A 16,345-nucleotide genomic window follows, 5' to 3' on the forward strand; every position below is an offset into this window, starting at 1 on the left:
ATCACTCGAACTCCTTTTCTCTGGGGACAGGAATGATTTATCTGTGAGGAGTACAGATGCTGCCACCACCTCTTAGTTTCATCCCCCCAGCTGGGTCTTCGGGGCTGGGACGGGAAGCACAGAAGAGGGGTCAGAGTTTTCAAACCTGAGGGTCAAGTCATCCTGTCTGGTTCCAGTAATCGCTCTGATCTGCGCTCCAAGTGCTCCGCCAGAAAGATTCTGAACCAAACTCCACGGAAAATACGCTCCCAAGCCTTGTTTTTTATCATTCCTACCCTGCCTGGAGTTCTCTGCCTTATAGTCCACGGCTCTGGAATCTTCCATCGCTGCCTCTTACATCAGTGGAGCCAACTGCAGGCATCCCAGAGGTCGTGGGCCAGCGCGGCCGGGGAAGGCCACTGCCTGGATGGGCAGGGATAGGCGTGGGCGCTGGGAGATTACCCCCTTGTCCCCCTTCAGTGGGTACAAATCTATCCTCTCTCCCAAAGCTTCTCGGCAAGCTCACGGCAATCACAGCTTCTCTCTGGCTCTTGACCGGCTTCGCCCATCACTGCAATTCTGGCAAAGCAGCTCTGCGCCTGCGCCGAGCTTGCCCGCCCGCTCACGGCCCAGCCTGTGCCTCACACTTTGGACTGCCGCTCGTCCGTCCACTCCTGCCTCGTGCTCCGGAGGGCCTGGGTCTTCCGCTCGTCCACCTGCACGTAGTCGACCCTATGCTCTTCCGAGACAAGAAGCTTCTGGAGGGGGGAACAGAAAGGTTTTCATTACGTGCACTGAAAACAAATCAGGCAAACATCAGGCCTCTGGTGTATATCACAGCGCCCCGAAATGCTGCCGCCCCTTCCTCCCGCGCCGTGCCCTGTGCAGGCCTTGCACTTGGGGGCCCTGAAACACCTCTGCTCCCAGGCTCCCAGGGACCTTGCTGCGGCCGGCCGGCTCTGCCCACCACATGCTGAGCGCCGGCAACACGGGCTGACCGGACGCACACGATACCCGGCAGGAGCCCCATCCGGCAGCGGCTTCTCCTAGGCCCTGTATGGAAGACGGCCCGGGCCATGAGCAACAGCGACAGAGGCCTTTGCCACCGTGAGCCATTAAGGTGTGGGGCTCGTCTGTCGGCACTGACTGCAGGGTCTGCCAGCACCGACCGCGGCGCTCTTCTGTACTTTCTGGTCTCCCCCTTCTGACCGGCTTTTCTGGAATCCCAGTTCAGGCTTTGGGAACAAAACTGAAGGTAAAGGAGAAGCGGGAATTCATTTGGCAAAAGGGAGATCTTCCAGATTTGTTTCCCTGCATGAGCACGTGCATGCACACACATGCACGCACACGCACATGCACGTGCACACACACACTGGACTCGTACTGCATGTGCTGCTCAGCTAAACTGCTTTTCTCATCAAACAATGCACGTCGCGAGGCACGTCCTTCGTTCCTTCATGCCCCCATGGCTGCTAATTCACCCTCACGACAGGCCTCGACGGTTCCGAGCCGTGCTGTACAGACTGCGGTACTGCGTCAGCAGCCGAAACCAGCCATGTGAGGCCCTTTGCCGACGGGTCCCGTTGCCACCGGAGAGTCTTGTCACCCCCAGGGTCTAGCCAAACCACTCCATTCCTCCCGCCCAAGCAGACGCTTCCCGGGACCTTCTGAGAAGACGCAGAGCCGACGCCCCGGGGAGCTTGGAAGGGAAGGGCGTCTGCAGGTGGCTCTCAGCCCCGGGCGCTCCTACCTGCTGTGCGGGCGCCGGCGATGCCGAGTTGAAGTCCAGAGCCAGATAATCCAGGCTGGATTTCCTCGCCCACATCAGGGCGCCGCCGCTCAGTGAGTGCGCCGCTCTGTGATTCTAGAAACCAACAGCACAGGACTCAGGTTAAGGGCGTCTGGCCGGGCTGCCCGAGGGAACGAGGCGATTCCGGTCTATACCTGCGCCCCGGCCCCCCGCAGCGCGGCTGACGCGGCCACCTGGAGCGGCCCCCGTCTGAGTGACAGTTGGCATGACACACAATGTGGACAATCCAGCTTTCACGCAAAGCCATTAGAAAACTGCTGTAAGAATAGGACAGGCCAAGGACACCCCAGAGACCGATTGGCAAAAGATTGATCACGTTTATTCAAGTTCCAGTAAAGGCACCGTCAATGCACTCAAAGACACTTTATACAACACCAGCAGTGTGACATGGGCGACACACCCATGCACTCAACACAGCCTCAGGAGCCCCTGTTCCTCTTCTACAACCTCCTTTTCCTCACAAGAGACTATGCACTGTGTTGACCTTGGCACTGACCACTGTTTTTGAATACAGTTTTGACAGCATGGAAGTACCCTTAAATCACACACCTCACTTTTGCCTGTTTTCAACTTTTATCAACACAAACACATAGTACGTATTTGGGGGGACTCCCTGTGTTGCCCCAGACTCGCCCCTGCTGAGGCACAGCCATCCCCTGAGGAGTTTCTAGGCTGTGGGCCCCGGAACGGCAGGCCTGGCCCACCCGATGGTGTACTGGTGACGTTACCATCTCGACACACTCGGCGGGAGGCTCCGAGCTTTATGCTCTCCATCCTTTACCCTAACCTGCGTGGGAAGATCAGCGTTTCTAGTTTCCCCACCACATTTGGGGGAAATGGCATCTTCCTGTGCTCTGCTCTTCCGTGCCCTCGACACTTAATTGGTCACCTTTTCATATGTTCAAGGACCATCGATTTTTCTCTCTGCTGTGAATTGTCTGTTCAGGTTTGCTTTTGTTTTGCGAAGTCCCTGCTTTTTTTTTTCTAATTTTCCTCAGTACTTCCTCATATATCCTGGACAGCAATCGCTCCTTGGTCTATAGTTGTTCTTTCTTTTTATGGCAGTCTCTCTCCTTTTTCAAAAGAGATTTTATCCATTTATTTGACAGAGACAAAGAGGGGGAGGATAAGCAAGGGGACCCACAGAGGCAGAGGGAGAAGCACACCCCCGACCAAGCGGGGAGCCCGACATGGGACTCGATCCCAGGACCCCGGGATCATGACCTGAGCCGAAGGCAGATGCTTCACCGACTGAGCCCCCCAGGTGCCCCTGTGGTATTTTCTAAATGAAGAGTCATTCCCACTTTAAATGTAGTATTTTCCTGAGTGGCTTGTTTTTGTATTTTAAGGAACCCTTCCTATGGTGAAGTTATAACTTGTTGCCCCATATTTTCTCCTAGAATGATAAAGTTTTGCCCTTCACATTTAAGTAATAATCTAGCCTGAGCTTATTTTAACCTATGGTGGTGAAAAAGGGATATAATCCATTCCTTTTTTGTTGTTTTTACCCCACAGGGATAGCCACCCTGTCTTCTGCGACGCGAAATCTAGTCACGTGTTGCGTTCTCGTATGTGAACAAATGTTGAGTTCTATCAAATACTTGCTCTGCATCTAATGAGATAATCACATCATTTTCTCCTTTAATATATTAACGTGCTTGATTGACTTAATAGAGTCTTTTAATTCAGAGTCATTACAGCTCATCTCTCAGAGAATACTGAGGAGGGCCCTTGTCGCAATGAACATAGGGAAGCCCACGGTACTCCAGAAACAAAAATAACACTGTACGTTAACTAACCGGAATTAAAATTAAAACTTAAAAAAAAAGGTAGTAAGAGATTATGAAAAAAGTTTCCCCTTCTGGCACAGTTTTTGTTTCCTCTCATCTGTTTTGGTCTCTACCCTTCGTGCCAGAGCTTTCCTGAAAGGTCTGATGAGGACATTGGCTGTCCGCTCGTATGTAAGAGTCAAAGCCCCAAAAGTTGACTGGAAGCTTTGAGTACATTGGTGGTGCTTGTCCACTGTGGGGTTCACTGCAGGGTGATCCTACTAGATGCTTTTCTTGGGTAAACCCTCAGTGTCAGGACCTCGGTCTTCCTTGGGCTGCTCAAATAGCCCTCAGCACTATCTTCCAATCTCCAGGACTCGGTTGCAGAGGTCTGATTGTCAACACTGTGGAAAAGAGGGGCTAGGGAAAAGGTTCAGGAGTGGTTCTCATATTTACCTAATCACCTCGTGTTTAGTACTTAGTATTCTTGGTCAAACGGGTCTAATGTCTCTCCCCGCCAGTTCAGAGAGCCCTTGTTTTACTGTCTCTAGAGACTACACTTCAACTTTTCTGTAGAGATGGGAGGTCCTAGTGGCCCACCTCCACGCAGTGAGGGAGAGGCACTGCAAGATTTACCTGCTGCTTAGGTGAGCTTTGGACCACTAGCCCTTCTTTTCCTTTCCCTTCAGCCCTACTTCCAGAACCATGCCCCACGGATAATTCCTGAACCTTTTAGGTACTCTGTAGTATATTCTGCCTCTCCCTGATCCCCCCGCATATTTAGGATTTAACTTTCTTTAGGTCTGATAAGTCAGTTACCACACACCCATCTGCTTTCCAGTTTCCAATGTCACTACTATTATCTTCTCCAATTCTCTATACCCTTATGGGTTTATGCCTTCACCAAATCCCTGTACTGAAATTTTACAGGCTCTTTTGGGATGGATGGAAAACAGAAGCCTGAGGTGGATCTGCCATCTTTACGGAGATGTCCATGAACAGATTCTGGAATGTTAAATCCACTTTGTATACCTGGGATAAATTCGACTTGTTTGGGTATATTCTCAGCTTTTCATAGTGCTGGATTTATTTTGCTAAAATTTTCTGTAAGGCTTCTTTTCTAACAACTTCATCGAGCCATAATTCCAGACCACACAATACTCCCATTTAAAGCAGACAATGCTGCAGGGCTCAGCATGTGTCCATATTTGTGCAATCACTCTCTCAGTTAATTTTAGGACATTTTCATCACCCCAAAAGAAATCTGGACCCCTTAGCTGTCATCCACAGTCTCACCATCTCCCCAAGCTCTAGGCAACCACCACTAATATATTTTCTGTTTCTACAGACTTGCTATTCCAGACATTTCATACCAATGCAGTCATATAGTACGTGTCTTTTGAGATAACTGGCTTCTTTTACTCCGCATACTGTTTACAAGATTCACCAGTGTTGTTTCATTGTACGACTGCATAGCGTTCCATTGGGTGGCTAGACCATGTTTTATTTACTGACTTAACAACTGATGAACATTTGGGCTATTTTCACTTTTGGGCTCTTAAGAAAGTGCTCCTGGGGCGCCTGGGTGGCTCAGTACGTTGAGCAACTGCCTTTGGTTCAGGTCATGATCCCGGGGTTCTGGGATTGAGCCCCACGTCGGGCTCCCTGCTCAGGGGAGAGCCTGCTTCTCCCTCTGCATCTGCCTGCCACTGTGCCTACTTGTGCTGTCAAAAAAAGTGCTGCTATGAACATTTGTGTACAAAATTTGATTGGAAATATACTTTTTAAGGATATTTTAATGTACGTCAGTAAGTAAAATTGCTCTGTAATTTTGTACCTATGTTATCGCTATTTGTATCAAGTTACTTTAGCTTTATAAAATAAGGTGGGCAATTTTTTTTCATTCCCTGGAGGTATTTGTATAAGATTGTAATGATCTCTTCTGTTTGGTAGAAAGTGTCTGCACAGTCATTTGGGGCTCATGACCCTTTGCAGTTGTCCCTACTGAGATCACTGAGGTTCCTATTTCCACTTGAACATGTTTTTGGATATTTTCTGATAATTTGCTTATTTTCACCAAAGTTGTCAAATTCATTATATTCTTTTATGTCATCAATCTCTGGCATATTTGCAATTATTACTTCCTTTACATTTTTAATATTGTTTATTTGTATCCATTGCTTTTTCTTGATTAATTATGTTCAATTTTAGTCTTTTCTTTTTAAAAATATTTATTTGACAGAAAGAGAGTACGCAAGCAGGGGGAACGGCAGAGGGAGCAGCACACTCCCTGCAGGGCAGGGAGCCAATGCCCAGCTCAATACAGGAACCCTGAGATCACGACCTGCACAGAAGGCAGAGGCTTAACAGACTGAGCCCACCCAGGAGCCCCCACCGAGTTTCTAATTTCATCCCAATTTTCGTTTCTATTTGTTCTAAATGGTCTTTTCTAATTTGCCTGGTCAAATTTTTAAAAGGGGGCATGGGGCTCAATCCCAGGATGCCAGGATCATGACCTGAGCTGAAGGCAGTTGCCCGACTACCAGCCACCCAGGTGCCCCTGGTCATATTTTACTGGCATGTTGTTAGTCTAACTTTCAAGTCATCTTATTTCTTTAAATACATCAAATATAATTATTTTATATTCAAAATCCAATTATTTCCAATAATGGCTTACTTCTATATTTGATTCTATTGTTTGTAATTTGTATCAATTCTCAGGATTTGTAATTCCTTGGCATTTTTTGGTCCCAGAGATTCTCCTTCCTTTCTTGTCAGTTGAGTTTTGTTTTTTAAAAATGTATTCTCTATCGAAAGACAACTATATCATGATCTCCCTGATATGAGGAAGGAGACAAACCATAAGTGACTCTTAATCTCACAAAACAAACAGGGTTGCTGGGGGGAGGGGGGTTGGGTTATGGACATTGGGGAGGGTACGTGCTAAGGTGAGAGCTATGAAGTGTGTAAACCTGGTGATTCACAGACCTGTACCCCTGGGGATAAAAATATATTATATGTTTATAAATAAATAAAAAACATTAAAAAATATATTCTCTATCATTTTAAGATATTTTATGTGGTGGTATGTGGTTTTCATGGTAGCCTGTCTACAGAAGTGCCCTCTCAAATTAAAAAAAAGTAGAACAAATGTAGCTCCACTTCCTTTTTTTTTAAGATTGTATTTTTAGGTAATCTTTACACCTTACGTGGGGCTCAAACTCACAACCCCAAGATCTAGAGCTGCATGCTCTAGCAAATGAGCTCACCAAGTTCTACTTCTCATGTTGGATTAAATAATTTTGACCCCTCTTCCTGCAAAGAACAGTATTTCATTTTTGGTAGAATCTGAGGAATTGTTTCTAAAACTGTATGGGAAAAGAAAGGACCAAAAATAGCCAAAGAAACCTTGAGGAAGATCAACAGGCAGGACTTACTTTCCTCGATATCGAGACTTATCAAGCTGCAGTAACCAGCACGGTGTGCTAGTGACCAAAGACAGACAGGTAGACCGATGGAACAGATCTGAGAGACCAGAAGGCTTGCTGTATGGCAAAGATGGCGCTGCAGAAGTGGCAAATCATAGTAATTTAAAATAAATGGTGATAGATCAATTAGAGAAACATATCGAGGGAAAATGAAACTTGATTCCCACCTGCAATCATACACAGATGTTAATTCCAGGTGCACTGCAGACCTAATTATGAAATGTACAAGTATAAAGCTTCTGACAAGTAACCAAAATTTACCCAAGATTTCATAGATCATGTTAATGGTCCTTCAACTATTAAAGAAATTGAAGTCACCCACATGTTTCACTGATAAATTTACCAAAAAACTTAAAGAATAAATAACACTAATTCTACACAATCTATTCCAGAAAATAGAGGAGGCGAGAATACTTCCTGAGGATCCCAACATTACCTTGATAACAAAACAAGGCAAAGACACTATGAAAACCCCACAGATCGATACCCATTGTGACCATGGATACAGTATCCTCAACAAAATGTTAGCGAATCAAATCCAGCAATACATAAAATGAATACTACACCATGACCAAATGGGTTTTATTCAGGGAGTTCATGACTGACTCGATATTCAAAACTAAACGAGGAGAGTCCACAATATTTGCAGTCTAAAGAAGAAAACGAAACGATCATATCAATGAATACTCAATAGTAGACTGAATGAAAGGGAGACAGAGATTCTTCTCACCGCATGTATGCAACACTGTACTCAAGTCGTCAGGCTGGTGATAAAGCAAGTGAAAGAATGAAGGAGCACAGAAACGGAAAAGGAAGGAATAAAACACTGTATTTACAGACGAGATGATCATGTAAACAGAAAACCCCAGGGAATGTAAAGAAAATAAACCTCCCATATCTAATAAGGGAATTTGGCAAAGTTGCAGGACTCAAGGTCAATACACCACAAACAATCGTATTTGTATATACTGCCAATGGACAACTGAGAGCTGAAATTACAAAAATGCCATTTACAATAGCTCCAAAAGGTGAAATACACAGGTAGAAATCTAATAAAACATGATAACATCTATACGTTAAAATTATAACATTCTGAGGAAAGAAATAAAGAAAATCTGAATAAATGGAGACACACTATGTTCATGAATTAAAAGATCAGCTTAGAGTAAAAGTATCAGTTCTCCTCAAATTTATTCATAGATTTAACACAATTCCAGTCAAAATCACATCAGGATATTTTGTTAGATAATGAAAAGCTTATTCCAAAATTTATATTGAAAGGCAAAGGCAGGGGCGCCTGGGGGGCTCAGTCAGTTAAGCGTCTGCCTTCAGCTCAAGTCATGATCCCTGGGTCCTAGGACTGAGCCCTGCATCAGGCTCCCAGCTGTCAAATAAATAAAATCTTATAAAAAAATAAAAGGAAAGGCAAAGGGGGCAGAATAACAACCAAAAACTTTTTTAACTAAGAATGAGATTCGAGAAAATATGCTTCTAATTTACTATAAAGCTTCAGTCATCAAGACCACAATATAGACAAAATGACAGACACACAGATCAGTGGATCAAAATACAAACGCTACAGAAATATGCCCAAATGATGGTTTACGAAAGGGCAAAGGCAATTCAATGAAGAAGAGATTGTCCTGTCAATAAATGATACTGGAGCACCATCTTTGACATGGTAACAATCAGTCAATGAAAAAAGTCAACATATGTATAAAAAAAGAAGAAACTCGGGGCACCTGGGTGGCTCAGTGGGTTAAGCCTCTGCCTTCGGCTCAGGTCATGATCTCAGGGTCCTGGGATCGAGCCCTACATTGGGCTCTCTGCTCAGTGGAGAGCCTGCTTCTCCCCCTCTCTCTGCCTGCCTCTCTGCCTACTTGTCATCTCTCTCTCTCTGTCAAATAAATAAATAAATAAATCTTAAAAAAAAAAAAAGAAGAAACTCAATGAATTGTGCTTAATCAACAGGCAATAATGTCTCTGCCATTGGCCGTAGCAACATTTTCCTAGATACGCCTCCTGAGGCGAGGGAAATAAAAACAAAAATAAACTATTGGGACTACATCAAAGTAAAAAGCTTCTGCACAGCGAAGGAAACAATCAACAAAGTTAAAAGGCAACCTACTGAATGGGAGAAGGTATTTGCAAAATAAGTAAAGAATTTCTTATACGACTCAACACCCCAAAAACAAATAATACAATTAAAAATCAGGCAGAAGACATAACAGACATTTCTCCAAAGAAGACATCCAGATGGCTAACAGACACATGAAAAGATGCTCATCATCACCAATCATCAGGGAGATGCAGACCGAAACCACAATGAGATGCCATCTCACACCAGTCAGCACAGCTAAACTCAACAACACAAGACAGGGAGGCCTGGCTACCTCAGTCGGCAGAGCATGTGACTCTTAATCTCAGGGTTTTAAGTTCAAGCCCCACACTGGGTGCAGAGACTATTTAAAAAAAAATCCACAGTGAACAACAAGTGTTGGCCAGGATGTGGAGAAAAGGGAGCCCTTGTGCATTGTTGGTGGGAAGGCAAACTGGTGCAACCACTCTGGAAAACAGCATGGAGGGTCCTCGAAAAGCTAAACACAGAACTACTCTAGGATCCAGTAATTGCACGGCTGAGTATTTCCCCAGAAAATATGAAAACACTAAGTCAAAGGGATCCAAGCACCCCAACATTGACAGCAGTGTTGTCACAACGGCCACAAGACAGCAGCAGCCCAAGTGTCCATGGACTGATAAATGGATAAAGATGTAGTGTGTGCACATGCACATACCCACACGCACACACCCATGGAATATTATTTGGCCATCGAAAAAGAATGAACCCTTGCCATTTACAACATGGATGGAGTTAGAGAGAATCATGCTAAGTGAAATAAGCCAGTCAGAGAAAGACAAACAGCACACAGTTTTACTCATATGTGGAATTTAAGAAATGAAACAGATGAGCAAAGGAAAAAACAAAAAGAGGCAAGCCTAGAAACACTCTTAACTATAGAAAACACACCAATGGTCACCACAGGGGAGGTGGGTGGAGGGAAGGGGTAAACAGGCGATGGGCATGAAGGAGGGCACTTGCGGTGACCAGCGGCAGGTGTTGTGCAGAAATCCTGAGTCACTACATCGCACACTGAAAACTGGTACTGCACTGTATTTTGACTCTACTGGTATTTGAGTAAAAACAAATAAACTTGGCTTAACCAAATTAAAAACCTTTGCTCTACAAAAGAAAGAAGAGAATGAAAAGGCAAGTTCCAGATGCAAAAGAAAATTTGTGCCAGTCACATACCCATTGGGTGACTCGTACATAGAATACATAAAGAGCTCTCAAAACCCAGTGTAAGAAAACAAACAGCCCAACTGAAACTCGGGCAAAAGGGTCCAACAGATAGATACTCCACCAAAGAAGATACACAAATGCCTGATAGACACACAAAATTAAGTCTGACCCCACTTGCTGTTAGGGAAATAGGTGTTAAAACAACAATGAGATACCACTATCTATACATTAGAAGGTCTAGGTTAAAAACAAACAAGAAAACTGTGGACCAAGGACACTCCCGAGGCATGGCCGGTGCTCTCACAAACAGCTGACAGCTTGTGTGGCCATGACCATGAGAGCAAGTCTTGGGCAATACCTCTCAGAGTCAAACCTACAACAGATGACCCTGTTAAACCCAGCTGATGACCCAGCAATCTCACTTCTAGGTCCTTATCCTAGAGGAGGAGGCTTCAACAATGGCATTCTTGACTTTTGGGGTCAGATCATTCTTTGTCATGGGGAGTTGTCCTCTGTACTGGAGGGCGTGCAGCAGTCCCCCTGAACCACACGCCCCTGGGCGAGCTTCTGGCAACCGAAAACGTCTCCAGACATTGCCAAGTGTCCCTTAGGGGGTGAAATCAACCCCTGGTAGAGAACCACTGCTCTAGCGAAATGAAAATTTGGAGAATGCCAATGGATGCCTGCACAGAATCTGTAAAAGGCCCTCAAGATCAGGAACAAGGCAAGGTGGCCCGCTTCTGCAATTTCTACTCAACAAAGTATTGGAAGTTTCAGCTATATGTAGCAGTTAGGCAAGAAAAAAGTAAAAAGGCAGCCAAATTGGGAAAGAATAAGCAAAATAATCTGTTTGTTGACAACATGGTCTTATATGTGGAAAACTAAAGATTCCACGCAAAAGAAAACAATAACAAATAAAAATTAAACTCAACAAGGTTGTAGGATACAAAAATCACCCAAAATTCAGTTTCATTTCTATACACTAACTGAACCACCTGAGAAGAGGAAATCAAGAAAATGGTATCACGGCACCTGGCGGGCTCGGCTCAGGTCATGATCCTGGAATCCCGGGATCGAGTCCCGCAACCCTGCTGAGCAGGGAGCCTGCTTCTCCCTCTCCCTCTGCCTGCTGCTCTGACTACCTGTGCCTTGCTCTCTCCATCAAATAAATAAATAATCTTAAAAAAAAAAGAAAACGGTACCATTTACAACAATATTAAAAACAATGAAGAATTTGGGAATAAATTTAACCAAAGACTTGTAATGACAACTTCAAAACAGTGCCAAAAGAAAGCAAAGCAGACACAAATAAATGGAAAGACATTTTCGTTTATGTGTACGGATTGGAAGACTTAACACCCAAAGCAACCCAAATGTCCTCCAGTGGGTAAGGAGACAAACCATGGCACACCCGCACACTCGAACAGTGCTCGGCAGTAAAACAGAAAGAACGACTGATGAGCATTACAACTTGGTGAACCCCCGAGACGTTGCACTGAGTGAAAGAAACCAGTCTCACAAGACAGCAAACTCTGTGATACAAGTGTAGTGATGGAGAACGTGTACGTGAGGGCCAGGGATTCGGGTTGTGGGAGGGTGTGACTATGGAGACGGAGCTTGGAGGACAGCCTTGAAGTTGTGCCGTGTCCTGACTGTGCTGGTGGGCACGTGAACCTATATCCATGTTAAAATGCACAGACCCGCACACCAACAAAGTCTGTTTCACTGTAAGATAATCTAAAAGCTAAAAAAGTATTATAATGTCATAACAAACCACTTAAGGCGAGATTCCGAGTCTAGAATTCTACTATCAAAATCTTACAAAATGACTGAAATTACAGAATGTGGAAATACTGTAGAAAAGAGATCACAGAAGTTAAAATTTTCATTCTTCTAAATTTTCTGTAATTTCACAAACAGCAAAAGAAAGTGAAAGAGGATGCATAACTTTAATAGAACAAAACTTGCATCTCAGTCCCTGGCCTCAATTTTTACATTCAGATCAGACCTTGTTGTCAGAGAGAAAAACATTAACACACACGATTACATGCAAAATCAAATCAAACCCTATGAGTCATGCGGCTTGTTGTGTGAACGAGTGAAAGAAGGTAACTCAAAGATGGTGCTTTCCCCACAGACACCTGCCTTCAGCCAGTGTTCCGGGCTCCAGTCTGCCCTGTCATATGGCCTAGTAATGCCCAGACAGTCATTAACTCATGACTATCAACCTCGGCCAGAAACCAATCCGTAACTATGCTGTTAATGAAACACCAGTCTTTCTCATAACCTCAAAGGTCAGAGATGAACTGCGAGCGTCTGGAATGACTCCGCACTTGCTTCTATCAGGTTATAGGTTCACTTCCCTTTTCTGTTCTCTGGAGACAGAGCACAGCTGGGCAGTATCCCAGTGTTTTCTTCTACAAGTTTCCCAAGGGCCATGACTAAGTGTGAAAAACACTGGGAAGACCAGAGCAGATTTGTATATGAGTCACTTTCCATCTGCATATTAAGGGAACTTACAGCCTAATTTTCATCAACGAGAAAGGTAACATGAAGCATTTAATTACTGTTTCACTGGATATGACCTTGTTATAATAGATTTTCACTTGCCTACTAAGCTCATGCACAGGAGGGCCAGAACTGTCTTTTCAAAAGTGCATACAGCCACAGTGCCTTGAATATCGGTCTTCTACGATCTCTTTTCAAAACCTCATCAGTCAAACAAAGATTTTCCCTGGAGTTCCCTACAATTAAGTTGCTCCGAGGTAAAGGGAATGGAGGGAAGAGCAGAGGGCGGGAGGGGGAGATTAATTACTTAGTTGAAGGATGGAGATGTCAGGTCTCTCTTTGCCCAGACCTACAGAAAGACACGGTAACCCAAGTCTCCAGACACTGAGTCACATTCACAGCCTGGGACCCTGCACTCCCCGCCACTGGGACCCCAAGTGACTCCTCCCCCGGGAAGGCTCATTAGCAATGGGGGCAGGGCCACCAGGTGGTCCGGCAGAAGGGCACCCAGGATACGTGCGTTTGCGCTGGACAGCCACAGAGCCGCAGACTCACTGCGAACAAACAGGACAGCATGGCCCCGGTGGAAAGAACGGCTAACATTTCCTGTCCCCCATTCCACCCGCCTCAACCCTGGGGCTCCCGCCATAGCCTCAGAACGCAGGAGAGAAAAGCAGCTTCGAATCGGTTAGTTGCGGGTAACCTGGCATCACGTTCAGGTGAATGTTTCCAGACTGCAGGGGGCTTTCGGGGGCACACGCGTCCTCCACGAAGAGCTCACAGAAGGCACACTGGGGTGAAGCACATGAGAGTGTGAAAAAGACGATTACCATGTGGATGTAGCTTTCTTCCTCTTCTCTGGAAACGGAATTGGCAAAAAATCTTGCAGAATTAATACCGTTTCTTTCTGGAGAGAGAAATCTGGTTCGATTGCTGAGAACAAAAACACAGATGAGGTCAAAGCAATGTCTTACAGCTGCTCTGAAAGCCAGCCAGGAAGTGACACGGTCCCCGTGGGCTCTTCAGCCCTCCCCTTCCAGATACAGTTTCCTTCTGGCCAGAGCACTTCCCGAGGCTGTAGGGCCTGCCCAGCTTCTGCCCCATTCTGGGGCAAACGGCTCCCAATTCTCAAGGGCTACTTCTTTCCAGACCCTCCATGTGACACAGCTCACGAGCTTTCTAGAAACAGACCAAGGCCTCATATCATCTAGGAAAACACACACACACACACACACACACACACACACACACACACACAATGCTCCTTTGGGGCTCTCTTGTTTCCATTCAAAGTAACTGGCAAACGTAACAAGGTGTGGCCATTCCTCTGGCGGGATGAGAACAAGATGGCAAATCCATTTCACCCTCCTCCCAAGTCAGAAGCACAGGCCGCATCTCCCTGCAGTCACGGCTGGAAACAGAGCTCTTTGCAGAGGTCCACTTTGCAAAGTGACCGTATCCTGCGGCATGGAGAGAAGCCGGAAACTCTGGGGCCAGGCCCAAGACTCTGAAAACACAACTTCTAAAGGATGAGATGAGAGTGCAGACACATCTGGGGGCCTGTCTGCCAAGTCCATGCAGCGTCTCTTTTTCTCTGAGAGCTCCCTTCTCCTACTCTGCTCACACGTCTGGGCTTCTGGAAGCCATGTTGGCCCTCCTGGTCCGTCCCCCTGGGCCACAGGTGACTCTGCTCAAGCTGGGGCAGAATAATTCCCTCTCCCAAGAAATGCGAGTTGGGGTTGAGAAAGAGCCTGTCTCTGCTGGTACTGGGCCTGGGGCATGTATGTAAGCTCGGTATCTACCATACACGTGAAGACAGAAGCCGACGTGGGAGGTGGAGAGTTCCCTGGGTTCCCAACAGCTCGTTCCTGACTCCAGCATTCTGGGACATCCAGTTACACCTTTTTCTTCGTGATCTACAAGGTATTTCTGGCTCATGATAACAAACCCCACCCCTCCTTTGACTCCAGCTACATCTCCTCAGAGTCTGAACTAAACCCAGGAGTGCCCCTGCCAGATGAGGGCCCTGTGAGCAAAGACGTACCAAGGGACGGTGCAGGTCCTGGTTACACACGTGTGTTCCCGGATGGTGGAGAGGTTTCTCAGGTCCAGGGGAGGAGGCCGTGCTACAAGACAATCCATGATACCCAGGGTGGTAAGTTCTTGGGAGTTCAAGACGAAAATTATGACATTCTACTTACTTACTAGCATGTCGAGTCCAAATCGACGAGCAAGCACACTGATGATGGCTGCAAACTCACTGACTCACCCTTCACTACTGCACTGGTCACCTTACCCGCCTGACGCACCAACGGCGATACGCTGAGTCAACAGGCATTTGAAAACTCACGGTGTACCAGGCATGGTTCTGGGTGTTGGAAGGGACAGTGTGAGCCTGGCATGTCCAAGATGGACAATGAAGTGTAAGGGGGAAGACCGGAACATTCTTCCCCATCTCTCTGCCTGGTTGGTCATCTTCAGATCTCAGCTCAAGGTCTCCTGTCTAGGAAGGCCTTCTCTGACCTCCAGACAAGGTCAGGCCCCACAGCGCGGGCTCTCGTGAGTTCTTGCATCTACCCTTCATGGTGCTCCTTGCCGTTGGCAATGATATATTCATCCGCGATGATCTGATTCTGGTCTAGACTGTGCTGTGGGAGGACGGGGATTTGTTTGGCTCATTCCTGGTGGTAGCCTTGGCATAGAGAGCAGTTCTTGGCACCTGACCCTTACTCCATACCTCAGTGGTCCACCTCGTTGAGTTGGTCATGCCTGTGTCCCTCTACCAGGGCCCTGACCAGGTTCCTTTCGTTCCCTCTACTAGACCACATGGGTAGAGACTATTTGAGTCTCTTCTACACCATCAGAGCCTCGGACAGTGACTCTCACTGCTCAGTCAGTTTCCCGGGAGCCTCTGAGCTGGGGGAGGTACTGAGCTAGAAAGGCCACGTGAGTCACACAGTCCCTGGGGAGAAAGTCTCTCCCGGTGGCAGGACAGTCTGGCATCGGCCTCACCAGCCAACTTGCGTCTTCTCTACCTGCCCTCTCCCGTTGGGCCCCAGGCTCCATCCCTGTAGCCACCCCTGTCAGCGCCCACCCTCCTGGCCCAGGTGCCCCCTTCACAACCACCCAGTGAATCCCCAGCCCTGGGTCCATCCAACATGCTCGTGCCTCTGAGCACCAGGTCTCACAGAGCTGCACTGGCCAATGCAGCCACTAGCCACACATGGCTATTTTCAATTTATATCTCTTCACGTTAAATAAAATGGAAATTTCAGTCATGAGCATGAAAGGTACAGCATGGGGCATACAGTCAAAAAAACTGTTTTTCAGTTGTACTAGCCACACTGCAAGTGTCCAGGAGCCACATTCCTATCATCACAGGAAGTTCTGTTGGAGAGCATTGCTGGAGAAAATTAACTGAGTGAAATAGAGTGACCTCGAAGTCACATGTCCCGGTGAAGTTACTCCTAAGCAGAACGAGGGACTGTCG

General features: G+C 46.3%; 1 protein-coding gene across 2 annotated transcripts in view; it reads right to left on the bottom strand.

Annotated features, from left to right (window-relative positions):
* Nucleotides 1-434: 434 nt before the first annotated feature.
* GAB3 (GRB2 associated binding protein 3) overlaps nucleotides 435-16,345 on the bottom strand; it is an 80,207-nt gene continuing 64,296 nt past the window's right edge. For both annotated transcript variants that reach the window (XM_032846268.1, XM_032846266.1), the window contains 4 exons: nucleotides 14,900-14,981; nucleotides 13,686-13,788; nucleotides 1,730-1,843; nucleotides 435-737 (listed from right to left, as the gene is read on the bottom strand). In XM_032846268.1, coding sequence (XP_032702159.1) covers nucleotides 621-737; nucleotides 1,730-1,843; nucleotides 13,686-13,788; nucleotides 14,900-14,981 — 416 coding nt within the window. In that variant the 3' untranslated portion in view covers nucleotides 435-620. The remainder of the gene's footprint in view (nucleotides 738-1,729; nucleotides 1,844-13,685; nucleotides 13,789-14,899; nucleotides 14,982-16,345) is intronic.

This window comes from Lontra canadensis, unplaced genomic scaffold (genome assembly GCF_010015895.1).
Source record: "Lontra canadensis isolate GAN:19392208 unplaced genomic scaffold, GSC_riverotter_1.0 scaffold174, whole genome shotgun sequence".
Lineage (NCBI taxonomy): Eukaryota > Metazoa > Chordata > Mammalia > Carnivora > Mustelidae > Lontra > Lontra canadensis.